At 42.6% G+C, this 23,099-nt stretch overlaps 1 protein-coding gene across 8 annotated transcripts in view; it reads left to right on the plus strand.

Moving 5' to 3' along the window:
* The window catches only part of LOC140716749 (neural cell adhesion molecule 1-like), a 694,163-nt gene that overhangs the window by 627,073 nt on the left and 43,991 nt on the right, over positions 1 to 23,099 (plus strand). For 2 of the 8 annotated variants that reach the window (XM_073029563.1, XM_073029565.1), the window contains 3 exons: positions 4,907 to 5,117; positions 9,888 to 10,004; positions 11,826 to 12,653. The exons of 2 other annotated variants lie outside the window; for them this stretch is intronic. In XM_073029563.1, the coding sequence (XP_072885664.1) occupies positions 4,907 to 5,117; positions 9,888 to 10,004; positions 11,826 to 12,653 (1,156 nt within the window). Of the gene's footprint in view, positions 1 to 4,906; positions 5,118 to 9,887; positions 10,009 to 11,825; positions 12,654 to 23,099 lie in introns of those variants that run through there. 4 more of the 8 variants (XM_073029564.1, XM_073029571.1, XM_073029566.1 and 1 more) reach the window with 3 other exon arrangements.

Here is a 23,099-nt window from a genome sequence, read left to right on the forward strand (position 1 = left end):
TCGAGAACTCCTGTGCTCAATTCCTCCTGCATTTTGTATGTGTTATTCAAGAGTTCAAGCGCCAATTCCCCCAGCATAATGTCTGTGTTACTCTAGATTTCCAGCGCTGAATTCATCCACCATTTTGCACCTGTAGCTCTGGATTTCCATTGCTCAGTTCCTCTCGCATTTTGCGTGCATTCCCCTGGATTCTCTGCACTGAATTCCACCAGCGTTTTGTGTGAGTTAGCTGTCCAGCGCCAAATTCCACAGCATTTTGTTACTCTAGATTTCCAGTGCTGAGTTCCTCCTGCATTTCGTATGTGTGTTTCTCTGGATTTCCAGACCTGAATTCTCCTAGTATTTGGTGTGTATAACTCTGGATTTCCCGCGCTCAATTTCTCCTGCATATTTTGCACCTTACTCTAGATTTCCAGAGCCTAGTTCCCCATCATTCTGTGTGCCTTGCTCTGGATTTCCAGCACAAAGATACTCCAGAATTTTTTGTGTGTGACTATGAATTTCCAGCGCCATATTCCCCCACCATTTCATTTGTATTACACCAGAGTTCCTGCGCTGAATTCCTCCACCATTTTATACATGTACCTCTGGCTTTCCAGCACTCAATTCCTCCTGTATTTTTTTGAGTTACTCTGAATTTCTCGATTCAAATTGCTCCTGCATTTTGTGTGCGTTATTCTGGATTTTCAGTGGCGAATTCCCCCAGCATTTGGTGTGTGTTACTCTGGATTTCCAGCGCTCTGCTCCTCTTGCATTTTGCGCATGTTCCCCTCAATTTCCCGCCCTGAATTCCACCAAATGTTTGTATGTTACTCTAGATTTCCAGTGTCGAGTTCCCGACCATTTTTTGTGAGTAACTGGATACTGGATTTTCTGTGTTGAGTTCATCCTGTATATTGTTTGTGTTATTCTGGTTTTCTGGCACCCAGTTCCACTAGCATTTTGCGTGTGTTGCCCTCGATATCCTACACCAAACTCCTGATGCATTTTGTGTGTGTTACTTGAGAACTCCAACACTTAGTTCCTCCTGAATTTTGTATGTGTTACTCTAGAATTCCAGCACCAAATTCCCCCAGCATTTTGTTTGCGTTACCTTGAGTTTCAGCACTGAATTCCCACTGCATTTTGCGGTTATTACTCTGGATTTCCAGTGCTGAGTTCCTCCAGCATTTTGCTTGCGTATAACCTAGATTTCCAACACTGACTTCCTCCAGCATTTTGTGTGTGTCACTCTGGATTTGCAGCGCACAGTTCAGCTATCATTTTGTGTTTGTTCCCTTGGATTTCACACATCGAATTCCTCCTGCATTTTTTGCATGTTACTCTTGATTTCCAGCGCCAAATTCCCCCAGCATTTTGTTTGTGTTAATCTGAAGTTTCAGTGCTGAATTCTAGCTGCATTTTGTGTGTGTGCAATTCTTGATTTCCAACGCTGAATTCCTCCAGCATTTTGTGAGTGTCCCCCTCTGGATTTCCAGCATGTGGCATGATTAAGTCTGGATTTCCACCGCTCAGTATTTCCTTCATTTTGTGTGTGTTATTCTTGATTACCAGCGCCAAGACCCCCGCCCCCCATTTCCAGGATTATGTGTGTGTGAGTCTGAACTTCCAGCACTGAGTCAATCCAGCATTTTGCGCGTGTAACTCTGGATTTCCAGTGCCCCGTTTCTACTGTCCAGCACTCAGTCACCATTGTATTTTCCTTGTGTTTTTTTTTTACCTTGGACTTCCAGCGCCGGATTCCTCCAGAATTTTGCATGTTTAATTATGGGTTTTCAGTGCACAGTTTTAAAATTTTTTATTTTGCTTCAGTTACTCTGGATTTTCAGTGCTCAGTTCCTCCTGCATTTCGTGTATGTGTGTTCGCTACTCTGGATTTCCAGTGCACAGTTCCTCCTGCATTTTGTGTATGTTTCCCTGGATTTCCAGCACTCAATTCATCCTGAATTGTCTGTATGTGTTAATCTGGATTTCCAACGCTGAATTCCTCCAGCATTTTGTTTGTGTTTCCTTGGATTTCCAGCGCTGAGTTCTTCCTATATTATGTGTGTGTGTTAGTCTGGATTTCCTGCACCAAATTCCTCCAGCAATTTGTGTAACTCTGGATTTCCTGTGCTGATTTCCACCAGCATTTTGTATGCGTAACTCTGGATTTCAAGCGCTCAGGTCCTTTTGCATTTTGTGTGTTATTCCATATTTACATCGCTCAATTCCTTCAGCACTTTTTGTGTGAAACACTGGATTTCCTGCGCTCAGATCTTCCCACATTGTGTGCGTTACTCTAGATTTCCAGCACTGAGTTCCTCCTGCGTTCAGCGTGTTTTACTGTGGATTTACAACGCTGACTGGCACTGCCATGTCGTGTTGTGTTTGTTACTCTGGATTCCCAGCACTGAATGCCCCTGCATTTTGTGTGCTTTTCTCTGGATTTCCCGCACTCAATTATTCTTGCATTCTCTGTTACTCTGGATTTCCAGAACTGACTTTTCCAGCATTTTGAGTTCTTTATTCTGGATTACCCATGCCAAGTCTCCAGCATTTTGTGTGTGTTACTCTGGATTTCCAGTGAACAGATCCTCTGGCATTCTGTGTGTGTTACTCTGGATTTATAGTGCTGAATTCCACTAGCATTTTGTGTATGTTACTCAAGATTATCCATGCTGAATTCATCCTGCATTTTCTGTGTGTTTCTCTGGATTTTTAGCACTGAGTTCTTCTTGCATTTTGTGTGTGGTACTCTGGAGTTACAGTGCTGAGCTCCTCCAACAGTGCGTGTGTGTTACCCCAGATTTCCTGCACTAATGTTACTCAGGATTTACAGCACAGAATTCCTGCCGCATCTTGTGCGTGTTTCTCTGGATTTCCCACACTGAATTCCTCCTGTATGTTGTGTGTGTTACACTGGATTTCTGGCACTGACCCCCCCCCCCCCCCGCCTGTTACTCTGGATTGCCTGCTTTGAGTCTCCAGTATCTTGTGCGTGTTTTCCTGGATTTCCAGCTCTGAGTTCCTCCTGGATTTTGTGTGTGTAACTCTGGTTTTCCAGCGCTCAGTTCCTCCAGCATTTCATGTATGTAACCCTGGATTTCCAGTGCTCACTTTGTGTGTGTATGTGTGTGTGTGTGTGTGTCTCTCTCTCTCTCTCTCTCTCTCTCTCTCTCTCACTCTGGATTTGCAGCGCGCAGTTCCCCAAACCATTTTGTGTGTTTTACTCTGGATTTCCAGCACACAGTGCTTCCAGCATTTCGTGTGTGTAACTCTGGATTTACAGCACTGGGTTCCTCCAGCATTTTGTGGGTGTAACCCTGGATATCCAGCACTGAGCCCCTCCAGCATTTTGTTTGTGTTACTCTGGATTTCCAGCATCTCCAGCATCTCTGTGTTTTTGGAGGAGAATGAACAGTCGACATTTTGGGCCGAGACCCTACATCAACTTCCTGGTTGTGAGTAGAACCTCAGTTTATTTCAGGAGTTATTTTAGAATGAAGATTGTCTTGTTGGTGTATGGAACTGTCAAAATTTTGAAAATTACCTCATGGGACGATTCAAAAGGATGCTGCAGGTTTAAATCAAGAATCAATGATGAACTTTATTCACCATATATACATGTATTAGAAATTTGCTCTGATGTATTGGTGCAACATACAACAAAAACAACAATGTTCAACATTTATAAAGAATAATGAATCATATAAAAAGTAAAACCAGAGGTTATAGTATGTATATAGAATAAAAGATGCGTTAATACAGAAGGTTGTTATGGCCAAGGATGGTATCGGAGGTAATATCCCATTACTTATTAAATGCTCCAAGTGGCATCCGCCTCAAGTAGCCTCTGATAACCAAGTCCAGCTACTAAGCCTGGTGGAACCATTTCTACCGACAGGTGAAGGGTCAAAGGTGGGTTACTGATGCTTTAAAAGCAGTCACTTCAGGCAGATGGGGCTTGTCAGCCATGGTTGGCAGCTTATTTGGGAGAAGGAAAACTCTGATTTAAAACCTCCGCTGCCTTGCAGCTATACCCACTCATCGGGAAGGCTTTGGGAGTAAACCCAGAGGGGAAAATCCAGAGCTGGGATCCCTAAGGCAGCCTTACAATGAGTTCACTGCTGACTGCTAACTACTGCGATGCTGCTGGTACAAAACTGTATCAGTCTCTGACGTTCCCTTGGGGTTATCAGGTGCATGGAGAGGTGGAGTTTGCTACATGGGCAACAGCTTGCTCCCCATATCGTACTGTCTGGTCTTGTGTTTCTAGACAGCTGGTATGCATGGTCAACTCATGGTAAACTCTGATCCGACGGAGGCCCTCACCCAATACAAAAATAACAGTATGTATTTACTATACAATCAGCATTATAAAAAGCTGTGTCTGCAGTGCCCTGCAGTGATGTGTTGAATGATAGAAGGGAGTGGGAAGCTGACTATAATTGTTGATCAGATTTACTGCCTGGGGAAAGATGGCGTGAAGTTTTTGTTTTAGTAGCCCTTTCCCAAAGGGAGCTTTTGGAAAAGGCAGTTTGCTGGGTGGGTAACGTCTGCAATGATTTCCTGCTCGATTCTTTGACCTGAACACATAAAAATCCTACAGTGATGTCAGACTGCAGCCCGTGAGTTTTTCTGCTGACCTAACAGGATGACTGGTGAGGGGGTGCTTCTCCAAACCAGACGGTAATGGCTGATGTGAGAACAGTGTAGATTTGCAACAGTATATTCTGGGGAGGATAAAATTTTACCAACTGACACAGGAAGTACATCCTCTGCCAAGCCTTTATGGCTGAGGATGGATCAAACCTTCATCATACATGGGTCTAACCAGGTTACAGTCAAATGGTTTTCTGCAATGTTAGAAGTAGAGATTTAGAATTGAATGGTTATTGTGAGTAATTGACTATATTTGTTTCAGAAGCTGACCCATCGAATGATTCAGGCCTGGGCACCGGTGCCATTGTTGGGATTTTGATTGTCGTTTTCCTTGTCTTGCTGGTGGCCGTGGACGTTACCTGCTACTTCATCAACAAGTGCGGCCTGCTAATGTGCATTGCCGTAAACTTCTGCGGTCAGCCCGGGCCTGGGTCAAAGGGCAAAGACATCGAAGAGGGAAAAGCTGCATTCTCGTGAGTAGTTTCAATCTGGAATTCCTTCGTGGTTTAATGATTGACTGTAAGATATAGGAGCAGATTTAGGCCATTTGGCCCATCAACTCTGCTCTGCCATTCCATCGTGGCTGATTTACTATCTCTCTCAACCCCATTCTCCTGCCTTTTCCTTGCATCCTTTGATGCCCTGACTAATCAAAAAACTGTTAACCTCTGCCTTACGTACACCCAAGGACTTGACCGGCACAGCCATCTGTGACAATGAATTCCACAGAATCACCATCCTCTGGCTAAAGGAACTTTTTCCTCACCTCTGTTGCTATGCCTTCTGGTCCTAGACCAGAACATCCTCTCCACATCCACTTTATCCAGGCTTTATTTCGGTATTTAATAGGATGCATTGAGATCACCTCTCATTCTTCTAAACTCCAGAAAGTGCAGGCCCAGAGCCAAGAAAAACTTCTCATGTTAATCCTTTCATTCCTGGGATCATTCTTGCAAGTCTCCTCTGGAACCTCTCCAATGCCAGCTTATCATTTTTTCAATATGGGGCACAAACCGACTAACAATACTCCACATGTAGCTTTATAAATTCTCAGCATCCATGTCCTTACTTTTATATTCTAGTCCTCTCAAAATGAATGACAACACTGCATTGACTACAGATTCAACCTGTAAATTAATGTTTAGGGAATCCTGCACAAACACCCCCAAGTCCCTTTGCACCTCTTCTTTTTGAATTTTCTCCCTAGTTAGAAAATAGTCCACATTTTTATTCCTTCTGCCGAAGTGCATGACCATGCACCTTCCTACATTATGTTCCATCTGCCACTTCTTTACCCATTCCCCCAATCTGTCTAAGTGCTTCTACAGACACCCTGCTTCCTCAAAACTACCTGGCTTTGTATCATTGGTAAAATTGGCCACAAAGCCATCAATTCCTTTGTCATACAATGTGAAAAGAAGCAGTCCCAACACTGACCCTTGCAGCACACCTCTAGTCACCGGCAGCCAACCAGCAAAAGCCCCCTTTATTCCACTCTTTGGCTCCTGCCAGTCAGCAAATCTTCTGTCCATGCAAGTACTTTTCCTGTAATACCATGGGCACTTATCTTGTTAAGTAATCTCATGTGCAGCACCTTGTTAAAGGCCTTCTGAAAGTCCAAATAAACAACAGACACTGATTTTCCTTTGTCTATCCTGCCTATTATTTCCTCAAAGATCACAGCACAGCACATGTGTCATGCAACAACATCACCTGAACTGGTTTTGGACATTCAGAGAAAAAAGAAGAGTACTGCACAGGCACAGGACCTTCAGCTCACAATGTCTGTGCTGAACACAACTCGTAGTTAGGAGGCTGTTAGATCTGGAGATGTTATGATCGAGATGTTCTTTGGAATTTCAGGAAGTAGTGTAAAACTTGGTAATTACTTCGGTTTCATTAGATGTTCTGAGAACAAAGAACACAATGCCAAATTAATTCTCAACTACCTGCACTTGTCCCAGATCTCTCCATCCCCTCCACACGTATGTGTCTGTTGTTTGATTAGTGTTCATTTTTAAAAAAAATACTCATAGTTTAACTCTATTTTTAACCCTATGCTCTTTCTATGCTTTTAAGTTTTAAACTGGAGTTTTAAATTGCTATATTTCTCATAGTTTAACTTGCATATATTTTATATAATCACTTACATGTTTGTAATTGTTCAGTGAATTTTCAGTATGGCTGTCTCCGTTCTAGAAGTTTCTCTGCTGCCACTGAATCACGCTATTTCACAGGTTATTTCTTATCACTGGAATGTGCTTTATCTGTCCAGCTTGACCACAACATTAATTGTTTTCTTTCTTGGCTTTTCTCCAATCTTTGTTCTTATAATACCAAATGAAATAGCATTAATTACCAAGTTTTACACCACTTTCTTACTTCCTAAGAACCTCTGGATCACAACAGCTTCTGATCCAACACTATCAAACAGCCTCCTAAATGCATTTGTTGACCATCTTTTCTCCTTCATGAAATTCTCACTACTTCAGTCAAGCACTCAGCATAATCAAACACCCCACTGATCCTGGACAGTCTCTCCTCTCTCCTCATTCTTTACCCATTCCCCCAATGTGTCTAGTGCTTCCACAGACACCCTGCTTCCTCAAGGCAGAAGATACAAATACCTGAAAGCACCAGACTCTAGGACAGCTTCTATCTCACTGTTATCAGACTCTGAATGGACCTCTTGTATAAGGTGGACTCTTGGTCTCAAAGTCTACAGTACTGTACAAAAGTCTTAGGCACACCCTATACACACAGTACTGCATTTGTCAATGTGGAGCAGAGAGTGAGTATGTAAATCTGGGGAGAACAAAGGATGTTGGGAATGGTGAGGGTGGAGTGCCACAGGAGGAGTGTGGAACAGATAAAATAACCATATAACAATTACAGCATGGAAACAGGCCATCTCGGCCCTTCTAGTCCGTGTCAAACGCTTACTCTCACCTAGTCCCACTGACCCGCACTCAGCCCATAACCCTCCATTTCTTTCCTGCCTATATACCTATCCAATTTTATTTTAAATGACAATACCGAACCTGCCTCTACCACTTCTACTAGAAGCTCGTTCCACACAGCTACTACTCTCTGAGTAAAGAAATACACCCTCATGTTACCCTTAAACTTTTGCCCCCTGTCTCAACTCATGTCCTCTTGTTTGAATCTCCCCTACTCTCAATGGAAAAAGCCTATCCACGTCAACTCTATCTATCCCCCTCATAATTTTAAATACCTCTATCAAGTCCCCCCTCAACCTTCTACACTCCAAAGAATAAAGACCTAACTTGTTCAATCTTTCCCTGTAACTTAGGTGCTGAAACCCAGGTAACATTCTAGTAAATCTTCTCTGTACTCTCTCTATTTTGTTGACATCTTTCCTATAATTCAGTGACCAGAACTGTACACAATACTCCAAATTTGGCCTTACCAATGCCTTGTACAATTTTGACATTACATCCCAACTCCTATACTCAATGCTCTGATTTATGAAGGCCAGCATACCAAAAGCTTTCTTCACCACCCTATCCACATGAGATTCCACCTTCAGGGAACTATGCACCTTTCAGGGAAAGATGGCAGGGAAGGAGTGCCAGGGGCAGGGAGTGTGGCACAGGTGCAGACACACCCAGCCCTGGGACACCAGGCAAGGTCATTGGATTCCAAACAATTGGTTTATTGATCATTACAGGATATCTCTTTGGTGTTTACTGCTCCCTCCCCTCTCCCTTCCCCTTTTCTCAACCATGATTCCTCTCTCCCTGCCCCCTTCCCACTCTCAGTCCACAATAGAGACCCATATCAGAATCAGGTTTATCACTCACATATGTCATGAAATTTGTTTTTTTATGGCACAGTACAGTGCAATACATAAAATTACTACAGTAGTTTGCAAAGCTTTTAGGCACTCTCGCTATATATATGTGCTTAAGACTTTATCACAGTACTGTACTTCATTACGATCTCACACTTTTATCATTTTCCACAGAAGGCAGGTGTGGTTATAAATGGAGCATGAGTGAAGTTCGATGACCAGGGATATGCTCTGGGGCCCCTGCACATTGTAATTTTTATTTAAAAAAAACTTTGTTGAAGAAGTAGAAAGGGTAGATTAGTAAGTTTGCAGGTGGCAGGAAGGTTGGTGGTGCTGTGGATAGTGTAAAAGGTTTTCATATGTTGCAACGGGACATTGTAAGGATGCACAGGTGGTAGATGGAGTTCAATCCAGAGAAGTGTGAAGTGATTCACTTTGGAAGGTCAATCTTGAATACTGAGTACAGGGTTAATGGCAGGATTCTTAGAACAGGGGAATCTTAGGGTCCACCTACATAGATCCCTTAAAGATGCTGCTCAGGTTGGTAAGATGGTTAAGAATTAATGTGGTGTGTTGGCCTTCATTATTTGAAAGGTTTGAGTTCAAGAGCCACGAGGTAATGTTGCAGCTCTATAACACTGGTTAGACCACACTTGGAGAAATATGTTCCGTTCTGGTTGCCTTATTATAGGGTGCAAATGAGATTTACCAGGATGCTGCCTAGATTAGAGAGCATGTCTTATGAGGAAAGATTGAGCGAGCTAGGGATTTTCTGTTTGGAGCAAAGGAGGATGAGAGGTGACTTGATAGGGGAGTACAACATGGTATGAAGCATACATTGAGTGGGTATACAAGCATACAAATGTGCTTAACTTTAAGAAGTTGGGAGGAAAGTACAGGGGAATGTCAGGTAGTTTTTTAACACAGAAAGTGGTGGGTGCGTAGAACATACTGCAAGGTGTGGTGGTAGAGGCAAATACAATAGGTACATTTAAAAGAGCACATGGATGAAGGAAAGATCAGAATCAGGTTGAAAATCACTGGCATATGTCATGAAATTTCTTCTTGTTTTGCGGCAGAGGGGAAGAAGCTGTTCCTGAACCCTGAATGGAGGGCTCTGTGAGAGGGAAGGGTTAGATTGATCTTAGAGTAGGTTATAAAGTCAGCACTGTGCTGTAGTGTTTCATGTTCTAGTTAGTTTCAGGAATTTTGGGTCCTTTTAGCTCATTGAAGCACAGAATCTTTATGGAGATGGTTTGTCTTGTTTGATAACAAGAATCTGCATAGTTGGAAGCCTACACTTAACTTTAACAGGATCCGCCTAGAATACTTGTAACTGATAGGTAATTTGTGAATGGCAGTAAATTCAAAAAATAAAACCTGCACCTCTTCTCTGATGTACAAACTGCTGTCTTGCATTCCCTCTTAGGAAGGACGAGTCGAAAGAGCCTATCGTGGAGGTACGAACTGAAGAGGAACGAACACCAAACCATGATGGTGGAAGCCAAATGGAGCCAAATGAAACCACCCCACTGACAGAGCCTGAGTAAGTGGTAATGTGTTTGAGAATGTACTGCCTCTGTTCTGTATATCTAAACTGTTTTTATTTGGTTTAATGTCTATGGTTCCATGGTTGGTTAATAATTCCTGCTTGCTGTATGGCATCTACAAATCCAGTGAGTTACTTGCTGGTGTACAACCAAATTGGCTTAATTTTCCTTGATTATATAAGACCAGAAGACATAGGAGCAGAATTAAGCCATTTGGCCCATTGAGTCGGCTTCTCCATTTCATCATGGCTGATTTATTATCCCTCTTGACCCTATTCTCCTGCCTTCTCCCTACACCCTCTAACACCCTTACTAATCAAGAACCTATCAACCTTTAATTTGAATATAAACCCAATGACTTGGCCTCCACAGCTGTCTGTGGCAATGAATTCCACTGATTCACCACTCTCTGGCAAAAAAAAACAAATCCTGTTCACAGTGTTATTGAAGATTTTAAATGGGTCAAGCCAAAATGAGGAAACTTAAAGTCAAGGTTGGTTGTGAATTCCAGGGAATCCTAATTTGTAAACAGTTTAAACTGAATTAACTCAAAACTAAAGAATTGATTAGAATCTGATCTGCTTTATATTTGATGAACCCTGAAGCATTACCTTGAAATTCATCATCATTATCATTATGTGCCATGTTGTATGACATAGGCGATCATGGTCTCCATGACCACGATTGTTCTTGGCAAATTTTTCTACAGAAGAGGTTTGCCATTGTCTTCTTCTGGGCAGTGTCTTTACAAGATGGGTGACCCCAGCCATTATCAATACTCTTCCGAGATTGTCTGCCTGGCATCAGTGGTCGCAAAACCAGGACTTGTGATATGCCGCAGCTGCTCATATGACCATATGACCGTCCACCACCTGCACCCATGGCTTTATGTGACCCTGATCAGGGAGCTAATCAGGTGCTACCCCTTGCCCAATGGTGATCTGCAGGCTAGTGGAGAGAAGGAGCGCCTTACACCTCCTTTGGTAGAGATGTACTGTATTTCCACCCCGCCACCCTTGAAATTTGAAACTTGAAATTAGTTTAAATAAGCTTCTGGCAAACAGCCATTTGAGATTGTCTACAAATGCATGAATACCAGTGTGATTCAAGATTCAAAGTACATTTGTTATCAAAGTATGTATGCAGCACACATCCCTGAGATTCGTCCTCCCCACAGAGAGTCATGAAACAAAGACCAGGGAACCAACCCGTTCAAAGAAAAACATCAAACATCCCTTCCCCCCATGCGCAAAAATATTAATGCAAATGCCAACAAAAAATAAGCAAAAACACAATATAAAACGCAAAAGACATATGTGAGTACAGTTCAGTTCAGTGTTTATTATCTGCAGGCCGCCCAATTCAGAAATCTGACAAATGTACTAACAAAAAAGAGCGAGCCGTACTGGGACTGGAAATAGAACACATTATAAAAACTGAGTTAGGGTCCAAATCTACATTCTGTGTTGATTGAACCTGAGGGTGAATTGATGAGCAATAATGGTCTGTACACGTTTCAAAACACCAACAGCAATATTTTGCTGTGGATTTTTCCGTGAAATTAATTTACCAAAGAGGAATTATACAGCCACTTTCCATTGTTGCTCTGTTGCTCAGGATTTTTGAAACCTAAATCCCTTCCAGTTTCTTGTAAAATTTATTAACTGTTTGTGGTAATGGTATTATAAAGTACTTCTGCGCGATAGAGCTTATTGAAAATGTTGTGCGTGGCAGTCTGTTGCTGTGCTCTTGTGTCTTGCTGTCTCTCCTGCTATATGGTCCGTTCTATCTATTTTCTACTCCTGTTGTTCTCGCAGGCATGCAGCTGATATCCAGGCTACTGTCGAGGACATGTTGCCTTCTGTCACCACGGTGACCACTAACTCTGACACTATCACTGAGACATTTGCCACGGCTCAAAACAGCCCAACGAGTGAGACGACAACACTCACCTCCAGCGCTGCTCTCCCAGCCTCGACCACTCCTGAGCCGGCAGCCGGCACGGCTGCCACACCTCACACTCCCAAGGCAGCCGTGGCATCACCCACCTCACCTTCCTTGCCTCAGGCTGGGGCAGCTCCCAAGGTCGCCCCCCTAGTCGATCTCAGTGATGCTTCTGCCTTGGTCTCCTCACCTCCTTCCACCTCGGCTTCCAGTGCCCCGGCCTTGACAGCTGGCTCCGGCCAGGCCTCTGCCCCAGAGCCTGTTACTGGAGCAGGAGAGGAGACCACGATAGCTCCTGCCAACAGCAGCAAGCCCCCTGGCCCAGTCCCCAGCCCTGGAAACCCCTCTAGTCCCCCGGCTACAACAGTGCCACAGCAACCCAAGCCAGAAACTCCAATGGCTGCCAAGAGCCCCGAATCAGAAGTTCCCAAGGCCAGCCCAGTGAAGAGCCCGGTAGAAGTGACAAGTAACTCCACCAGTGTGAAGGAAGAGGCTGTTACAGAGAGCAGCAAAAAACCCTCCAAGGGCGAGGACTTTCCAAATGACGGAGGGACCTTCAAGACCTCAGACATTGATCTTGCAGAGGATGTTTTTGCAGCTCTTGGCAATTCTTCTCTTCCCACTGTGGCTGGTGGGAAAGCTACTGACCTTGCTTCTACCACTGCAGACTCTGCTTTATCATCTGCTCCAGAGAAGGAAGAGTATGGCCATTTTTCACACTAATGCGACTTGCCTATCACTGTCTTTGTGGTGGTGTGCTTGTGCTTTTGTCTTCTTCCTACTCCTGCATAAAACCTGGTCATTAACTTCAAAGGAGAACATAGTACAGCACAGTACAGGCCCTTCGGCCTACAATGACATAAAACATATAACAGGCTCTGTGCCGTCATATTCCATCATATTTCCCTCTATCAGGTGTATCAAAGCGAATCTTTTATGGCATGGAACAGTCTTTGAGGGGCCCCACTCTCCCTCGAGTTGCTTTCTTTCCCTTAATGTGTTTTTAAAATCTCTCTCGATTTTCTTTAGCCTTTCCATGCCCCCATTTTTCCCTCTTGATTTCTTTCTTGAGTACACTCCTGCATCTCACGAGATCCACGACCCCACCCGCCTACACGTAGCTCATGCTTCCTCCTCCTCTTCTTTCCTGGCCATTAAAATCCTCCCACTTGCTAGTGGTTCCATTGCCCACAGGTAACCTTTTCCAATCAACCTTTGCAACCTCTTGTCTCCTACTGTCAAAATTCTCCTTGTTTCAGTTTAGAACTTGAAACTCTTGACAGTGTTACCTTATCCTTTGGACAAGAATATTGAATTCCTGTACCCAAAATAACTAGCTGATATCTAAAAGATCTCGGAAGTTAAGTTCCTGCAAGTAAAATTGATAAATATTATAATTCTTGCAGAGGTATTGTCAGATATTCTGTGCTGATTTCTGAATATTAGAACATAGAGCATTACAATGTTGTGCCAATCCTTTAACCTAATCTAAGATCAATCTAATTCTTCCCTCGTACATAACCCCACACTCCATTTTTCTTTCATCCATGTGCCCTAATGAATTCCTGTCCATTTAGATTCAGATTCATTTATTTACTCCATGTACACCAAAGCATACAGTGAAAAGCGTCATTTGTGTTAACAACCCAGGGGTGTGCTGGGGGTTGGGGGGGTGCTCACCAGTGTCGCCACACACTCTGGTGCACACCCACAATGACAACAACAGATAACACATAGAACATTACAGCACACTACAGGCCCTTTGGCCCATGATTTTGTGATAATCTTTTAAACTACTATCTAATCCTTCCCTCCCACATAGCTCTCCATTTTTCTATCATCTATGTGCCCATTTAAGAGTCTCTTAAATGTTCCTTATGCATCTGCCTCTGTTACCACCCCTAGTACTGCATTCCATGCACCCACCACTCTGTGTAAAAACCTATCTCTGACAACCCCCTATACTTTCCTGACAACATCTTAAAATTATGCCCCCTTGTATTAGCCATTTACACCCTGGGAAAAAGTCTCTGGCTGTCCACTTGATCTATGCCTCTGATCATCCTGTACACCTCTATCTAGTCACCTTTCATCCTCCTCTCCAAAGAGAAAGTCCTTAGCTCGCTCAGCCTATACACATGCTCTCTACTCCAGGCAGCATCTTGGTAAATTTCCACTGCACCCTCTGTAAAGGCAGTTAAGTGAATCCTCAATCAACTCAGATTGTTGAGGCTGAGTTTAACATGAACAGAGAACATAGACCAATACAGCACAGAAATAGGCTCTTCAGACCACTGTGCTGTGCTAAATTAGTAATCAAATGGCCAACTAAACTAATCCCTTCTGTCTACACAATGTCCATAACCTTCCATTTTCCTCACATTCATGTGTCTATCTAAACGTCTGTTAAAAGTCTCTAATGCATTTGCCTTTACTACCACCCCAGACAGCACATTCCAGGCACTCACCATTCTCTGTGAATAAAACATGCCCCTCACATCTCCTTTGTAATTACCCCATTTCACCTTAAATGCATACCCTCTTAAAGTTTCAGGCCAGTTAGTACATGCCAAAAAATGTATACTGGCATAATTGGTGAACACAGAACATGGAACATAGAACAGTACAACACAGGAATAGACCCTTCTGTCCACAGTATTGTGCTGAACTAATTAAATGAGTAAATACATACCTAACTAAACTAATCCCTTCTGCCTACACAGTCTGCATATCCCTCCATTTCCCTCACATCCATGTGCCTACCTAAATGTCTCTTAAAAGTCCCTAGTGTATCTGCCTCTACCACCACCCCAGACAGCACATTCCAGACACTGTGAATAAAACTTGCCCCTCACATCCCCTTTGAACCTATCCCCTCTCATCTTCAATGCATGTCTTCTGGTATTAGGTTTGACCCTGGGAAACAATACTCTGCCTTCTATATTTATGCCTCTCATAATCTTTTAAAATTGCTCAGGGAAAACCCCACATTCTTTAATACTTAGTCACGGCAGATGGGGCTAATTGTCTGAAACGAGTTTGATAGCTTCCTTCACTGATTGCAATTCTGAAAACATGCAACCAGAATTTGCAAGGGTCATTACGATTAAACAGCAACTAATTGCATGTAGTTTCCTTTTTGTTCAACATGAAGTTCTCTCCAGTTAAATGTGACATTTTATGCAAATTGAATTGAATTTAATTGCATGGGGAGAAGAACTGTGCCAGTTTATAGTACTGTACAAAGTCTTCAGCGCATGTACAGTAGCTAGGGTGCCTGACTTTTGCACAGTACTGTAGTAATTTTATATAACCATATAACAATTACAGCACAGAAACAGGCCATCTCGGCCCTTCTAGTCCGTGCTGAACTTATGTATTGCACTGTACTGAATTTACAAAAAAAAACACAAATTTCATGAGATATGTGAGTGATAATAAACCTGATTCTGATATGGGTCTCTATTGTGGACTGAGAGTGGGAAGGGGGCAGGGAGAGGGGAATCATGTTTGAGAAAAGGGGAAGGGAGAGGAGAGGGAGTGGGAAGCACCAGAGAGACATTCTGTAATGATCAATAAACCGATTGTTTGGATTCATATTACCTTGCCTGGTGTCTCAGGGCTGGGTGTGTCTGCACCCACGCCCTTGACTCCCCACAAAAATTTTTTCCTGTAATGAAACTGTCTCCAAAACATTTATTCTTTGTAACATCAGAATATGTTTTTATATTTTAAGGGTGAAAGCTGAAATATTTAAGGGAGACATGAGGTGGAACTTCACAAAGAGAGTGGTGCACGTATGGTACAAGCTGCCAGTGGAAGTGGTGGATGCGGGTTTGATTTCAATATTTAAGAGTAGTTTGGATAAGTACATGGATGGAAGAGGAGGGCTATAATTCAGGTACAGGTCAATGGGTCTAGGCAGTATAATAGTTCAGCATGAACTAGATGGGCTGAAGTGCTTGTTTGTGTGCTGTAGTGTTCCGTGACTCTTTAAATCAGGGATTCCCAACCTGGTGACCATGGCATAAAAAAAGTTGGAAACCCCTGCTACAAATAAAACTAAGTTAAATTCTCACATTGTTCCCAAGCACACCCATTTCTCTGGAAACATATTAATTGGACTTTCTTTCAGTTTAGCCCTCTGTCAAGGGACATAACATGTTAGATGAGTATGAAAACACTGAGCCCTTTAAGGATTAAACTATATTTTACATACTGCAAAAGGACTTGGTTACTCACTGGAATAAGGGCCAGAGAGTCTGGAGACAGAGATGGAACATTAAGACTAGAGAGTGGTATAGAGTTGTACAGTACAATAACAGGCCCTTCAGCCTTCATGGTTCATGGTGCCCCATCCAAGCTAGCCCCATTTGCCAGCATTTTGCCCATAACCTTCTAAAGCTTTGCTACCCATGTACATGTCCAATTGTCTTTAAACTATTATTATTCCTACTTCAACCATTTATTCCAATAGTTTATTCCACATTGATACCAACCTTTGTATATAAAAAAAGTTGCCTCTCAAATTCCTATCAACTGTGGGGTTTTATGCAAAGATGGCCCCTTTGGTCTTTGAGGGGCCGCATTCCCTCTCGAGTTGCTTCTTTGTTTCTTAATATGTTTATAAAATCTCTCTTAATTTTCTTTAACCTTCTCATGCCCCTATTTTGCCCTCTTGATTTCCTTCTTGAGTACACTCCTGCATCTCCTCCCGAGATCCACTTGACCTCACCTGGCTACACCTAACCCATGCTTCTTCCTCCCCTTCTTCTTTCCTGGCCAGAGCCTCAATATTTCCATCATCAGCATTCACTACTCCCACCGACCTTGTCCTTCACTCTTACAGAAATGTGCAGACCTTGAGCCCCACTGTCCCACCGTTTAAGTCCTCCCATTTGCCAGTGGTTGCTTTGCCCACAGGCAACCTTTGCAAACTCTTGTCTCCATATAACAATTACAAAATGGAAACAGGCCATCTCGGTCCTTCTAGTCCATGCCGAACGCTTACTCTCACCTAATCCCACTGACCCGCACTCAGCCCATAACCCTCCATTCCTTTTCTGTCCATATACCTATCCAATTTTACTTTAAATGACAATACTGAACCTACCTCTACCACTTCTACTGGAAGCTCATTCCATACAACTACCACTCTGAGTAAAGAAATTCCCCCTCGTGTTACCCTTAAACTTTTGTCCTCTAAGTCTCAACTCATGTCCTCTTGTTTGAATCTCCCCTACTCTCAATGGAAAAAGCCTATCCACGTCAACTCTATCTGGCCCGCTGATAATTTTAAATACCTCTATCAAGTCCCCTCTCAACGTTCTACGCTTCAAAGAATAAAGACCTAACTTGTTCAATCTTTCCCTGTAACTTAGGTGCTGAAATCCAGGTAACATTCTAGTATATCTTCTCTGTACTCTCTCTATTTTGTTGACATCTTTCCTATAATTCGGTGACCAGAACTGTACACAATATTATAAATTTGGCCTTACCAATGCCTTGTACAAGTTTAACATTACATCCCAACTCTTATACTCAATGCTCTGATTTATAAAGGCCAACATACCAAAAGCTTTCTTCACCACCCTAGCCACATGAGATTCCATCTTCAGGGAACTATGCACCATTATTCCTAGATCACTCAATGCCCTACCATTTACCATTGGCAAATGGTAAATTTCCGATTGTCAAAATTCCCCTTGTCCCAGTTTAGAACTTGTAACTCTTGAAAGTGTTACCTTATCCTTTGGACAAGAATATTGAATTCCTGTACCTGGAATAACTTGCTGATATGCAGAAGATCTCAGAAGTTAAGTTCCTACAAATAAAGTTACTTTTTGTAGTATTGATAAGTATTATAATTCTTGCAGAGGTATTGGCAGATATTCTGTGCTCCTTTCGGAATATTAGAACATAAAACATTAAAGCACAGTACAGGTCCTTCGGCCCACAATGTTGTGCCAATCCTTTAACCTACTCTAAAATCAATCTAATCCTTCCTTCCCACATAACCCTCCATTTTTGTCTCATCAATGTGCCTATCTAAGACTCTCTCAGATATCCCTAATGTATCTGTCTCTATTAACACTACTGGCAATGCATTCCACACACACACCACTCTCTGTGTAAAATATTATGACATTCTCACAATATTTTATTCCAATCACCTTAAAATTATGCCCCCTCATATTAGCCATTTCTGCCCTGTGGAAACAAAAGTACCTTGCTTTCTACTCTAGCTAAGCCTTTCATTATCTTGTACATCTCTTATCAAGTTGCCTCTCATCCTCTGTTCCAAAGAGAAAAGCCCGAGCTCAGTCAACAAATAAGACATGTTGTCTAATTGAGACAGCACCTAAGTAAGTCTCTTCTACACCCTCTCTAATGCTTCCATATCCTTCCTCTAATGAGGCAACCAAAACTGAACTCAATACTCCAAAGTATTGTAAAACAAATTATTAATATCAGGAGCTGCAACTTACACATCAGTTTGATTGATTTATTCTTTCTTCCACTTAATAACCCGTAATAACTTAATTCCTTTCATGCAACTCAGCTGAGTTAGATGTTCTATTGTTTAATTTTTTTTAAAATCAGCATTCACAGTAATTTCAGGCTCCTTGCTCTGTGTGCCACTGAAATTAATTTGGCTTTGGATGGGTCAATTGAAAGTTAAGGTGCTCAGCCTTGTTTGTGCCAGGCTTGTGATGAAGAATTCAGCATTGGCACAGTCTGCTTAGCTGGTTGTAGTCAGCTCCATTGAGATGAAGGAATGAATGTGCTGTGATAGGTACAGCTGGCAAATGGTTCTCATGTCTACTATAGGCTTCAAGCACCAAAGCCAGATTATGTCCCCTGCTCTCCATTCAAGGTAAATTTATTATCAAAATGCATATAGTATATGTCACCACCTACTACACTGAGATTAATTTTCTTGCAGGCATTCACAGTAGATACACAGAAACACAATAGAATCAGTGAGAAACTACACACAGGAACTGGTAAACAACCAATGCGAAAATGAAGACAGACTGTAAATACAAAACAAAATAACAATAAATAAATAATATTGAGAACAGGAGTTGAAAATGAGACCATATGTTGTATTCAGTGATTAGTTTAGGCTGGAGGTGAGTGAAGCTATTCATGCTGGTTTAGGAGCCTGATGGTTGAAGGATAATAACTGTTCCTGAACCTGGTGGTGTGGGCCCTAAAGTTCCTGTACCTCTCTGCTAATGGTAGTAGCAGGAAGAGAGCCTAGACTAGATGGTGGGAGCCCTTGATGATGGATACTGCTTTCTTGTGGCAGACCAGCCATGAAATTCTGACCATAAACACTTTTGCAAACTTGTAGGTAAACATTTTTCAATGACCCACTGCACCATTCCCGCATCTCCTTGAGTAGGACCATCTTTCTGCCTGAATAATGACCAAGTTTCATGCATGGATTTCTTATTCATTGTGCATGTGTGTTGTACAGAGATTTCTGCTTCAGGGCTGTTTCTGGTTCTTTTTCAAAGTCAAGTTCATACTTATTTTTTTCCCATTTGCTTCTGGCCAGTTACTGCAATGATCTTGCCTCCTTCAGAGTCTCACTTCCTGTATGTAGGGACTGTGCACTAAATTAATCCTGAAAAGTGAGGACAAAAAGGGATCTCCAAGATTTAGGAAGCATTGGTATACAAGAATGAAGCAGTAATTGTAAACCTGTTTGTCAGCTCTCTGGGTTTTCAACAGTGATCTCATTTTGAGTTGGGTGAGATTAAAGAAGAGTTTTATTTGTCACATATACATTGAAACATCCCTCCTGCATGGAATCACAGACATTGAGCCTTCGACTTCCCCAGCAGACTCACAGAGATTCACAGACTCGGGCTCTGGCCATCAGTCCTGGACATCTAATTGATCTTCGTTCTTCAATCTGAACTACTGAAGGCGGTCACAAGGATGCTGTCCTAAAGAGCAGAGTGAAGTAGTCGGGTGTGAATAGGTTCCATGGCTGCCGGTCGTTTCACCCAGGGCCTTGCCAGAAGGAAACAGAAAGAAAGATCCACGCACCTCATGGGGCACCACAATAGCGCAGCATTTACTGTGGCATTATTACAGCTTAGGGTGTAGGATTTCAGAGTTCCATTTCGATGCTGCCTGTAAGGAGTTTGTATTTCTTCCCATGAGCAAGTGGGTTTCCTCTGGGTGCTCCAGTTCCCTCCCACAGTCCAAAAACGTACTTTATAGTAGGTTAATTGGTCATTGTAAATTGTTCTGTGATTAGGCTTAGGTTAAATTGGTGGTTTGCTGGGTAGTGCAGCTCGTTGAGCCTAAAGGGCCTGTTCCGTACTGTATCCCTAAAATAAAAATCTCCAGGCAACCAGAAGCCCACAGACGTAAGATCTGAAGGCTGCTCAAGGAAATGAGTCCTGTTCTTGTACACCTCTAGGTGTACAGCTCTGCAGACCAAGGTCTGGTGCCACAAGAAGGCCATTGACCTCCCGCGAGCAGTTAAGATCAGTGCACCTATCTTCAGAGACCAGGGCCCATAGACTGTACCAACACACTCAGCTGGTCAGGCAGATCTACGGAGGGAGATGGACAGACAATGTTTTGAGTTGTTACTCTCCATCTGAACAGTCCAGATGAAGGATCTCAACTTTAGATATTGACTGTCCATTTCCTCCATTGATGCTGACTGCTCCAGCACCATTATGTTGCTCTGCATTGCACCATCTTCAGTCTCTTGTGACTCCATTGATTGCATCTCCAGCTTTAGATACTGTTCACTAAACTGCATTGTCAGAACTCAGTAACAATATCCATCTCTCAGACCAAATTTCTGTGTGCTACACCACTCCCTAACCCTGAGCAAGTACACTGTTCATAAGTCTCTTTACTGTAAATGGACGTCATCTCCACATCTACCACAGTACTGGTGACTCTGTTACTGAATTGGAGGCTACAGAAGGGGGAAGACTATTTGCATTTTTTAACCCCAAAGAGTGCTGGACAATGTTTGCAGTTAGCTTATTTGTCACATGTACATTGAAACATAGAGTGACTGGCATCATTTGCGCCAAAGACCAACACAATCTGAGGATGTGTAAGGGACAGCCCGCAAGTGTCGCCACGCTTCTGGCACCAACGTAGCAAGCCTGCAATTTAACCGTACGTCTTCAGAACACGGGAGGAAACCAGAGTGCCTGAAAGAAATCCACATGGTCACGGGGAGAATGTACAAACTCCTTACAGACAGCATTGGGAATTGAACACCAATGGCAATCACTGGCGCAGTAAAGCATTATGCTTACTACTACAGAACTACGCTGCCCTGTGATTATTTGCCTCAGAATCTAATGATGCAAGGACTTATTTAGAGATGAGTGTTTTGTGTTGAATGTGTTTTCAGGTCAGGGACAGAGAAGATGAGCCATGGGAATGTTGGTCATTGGAATTTAGGTTAGATTCTGTAGTAAGAGAATTTCTTCACACATCTCTTGGACTTCAGCTGCTTCCCCCTTGAGTTCCTGCTCCCCAGCCACTTTCTGGCAAGCTGGACAAAGAAGAGAGAAGATTAGATTTGTTTGTCACATTTACAGCAAAGCATACAGTGAAATGTGTCGCTTACATCAAATCGAATCAGTGAGGATTGTGCTGGGGCAGCCCACAAGTGTTGCCACGCTTCTGGCGCCAACATAGCATGTCCACAATTTACTCACCCTAACTTGTCCGTATTTGGAATTTGGGAATGTCTCTTTGGAATTTGGGATGTATATCTTTGGAATGTTGGAACCTGTAGATATTTGGAATGTGGACTGTGTGCATCATTGGGATGCGAGAGGAAGCCGGAGCACCCAGAAGAAACCCACACAGTCACGGAAAGAACATACAAACCTCCTTTTCAAAAGTGGTGGGAATCGAACACCAATCTGAGATCAGTGGGGCTATGAAGCCATTACAATAACCGCTAGGCTACTCTGCCAGCCTTTCATGAAGGTGAGGCTGTGCAGAGTGCATCAGCTTCCTGTGTGTGAATACCATACACTAGAAGGGTGCAGTGTAAGACCCTCAAACATCATTAATACAAACAAGAAAGGTCCTTGATATCTTCTCACAATTACTTTCCAGATTTGGAAGTGACACAGCTTTCTTAATGTATTCTGAGGAAAACCCCAATGAATGGGAATATTTTGGCTGGTTCACCATGAGTTATTTTTAGCTTGGAAGTTGGTTTGTTTCTGGGTAATTAGTGTTTACCTTGTTAGTAATTGGTTTATTGTTATCACATGCACCAAGATCCAGTGAAAAGCTCAACTTGTGCGCTGCCCAAACAGATCACAAATTTATCAAGGAAGTCCAAAAACAAAAAAACACAGAATGCAGAATATAGTGTTACAGTTACAGAGAAAATGCAGTGCAGGTAGACAAATAAGATGCAAGAGCTATGACGAGGTAGACGAGTTCATCTTAGCGTATACGAGGTCCATTCAAGAGTCTGATAACAGCAGGATAGAAGGTATCCTTGAGCCTGGTGGTATATGTTCTCAAGGAAGTAAGAGATCCCTTCTAGCTGGCTTGTTGCAAAACTATGGAAAATCAGTCCAGCACTTTGATTGCACTAACTGGCAGTTGCTTTGTTTTACTGGGTGGCAAATGTGCAGTTTCCTTAACCATAATTCCTTCTGTACATTAATTTCTTGTGTTGCTTTCATATTTTAAGCATGCTTAATGCTTTTGGGATGCAGTGCTCAGACACCATTATATCTAGAAGCAGCTTATATACTTGGTGAAGCAGTTTGGTGATGCATGCATCATGATTACTTTGAAAATGTGACTGAATTCTTTCCTAATTAGGGGATCGACCTTGATCAGTATTAAAGGAACTTTGAAGGTCTACAGAATGTAGTGAGTTGCCGTGATACCTTCCTGGTTCCATTTCTTATATTTTGAAGGAGCAAAGTCACTATTCAGTGAAAAAAGTGTTTGTACATTTATGGTGATTTTACCACGTGAATGTATATGTAATGTAATGTATGGTGGTAGAATCAGATCATTAGGGCAGGAGTGGCGAACCTTTTTGAGAGCGTGTGCCCAAATTGGCGATAATCTCCTAAAAAAAATTCTCTTGTATGCCATGGTAATTTTGAGCA

The sequence above is a fragment of the Hemitrygon akajei genome, chromosome 26 (assembly GCF_048418815.1).
Source record: "Hemitrygon akajei chromosome 26, sHemAka1.3, whole genome shotgun sequence".
NCBI classification, from domain to species: Eukaryota; Metazoa; Chordata; class Chondrichthyes; order Myliobatiformes; family Dasyatidae; genus Hemitrygon; species Hemitrygon akajei.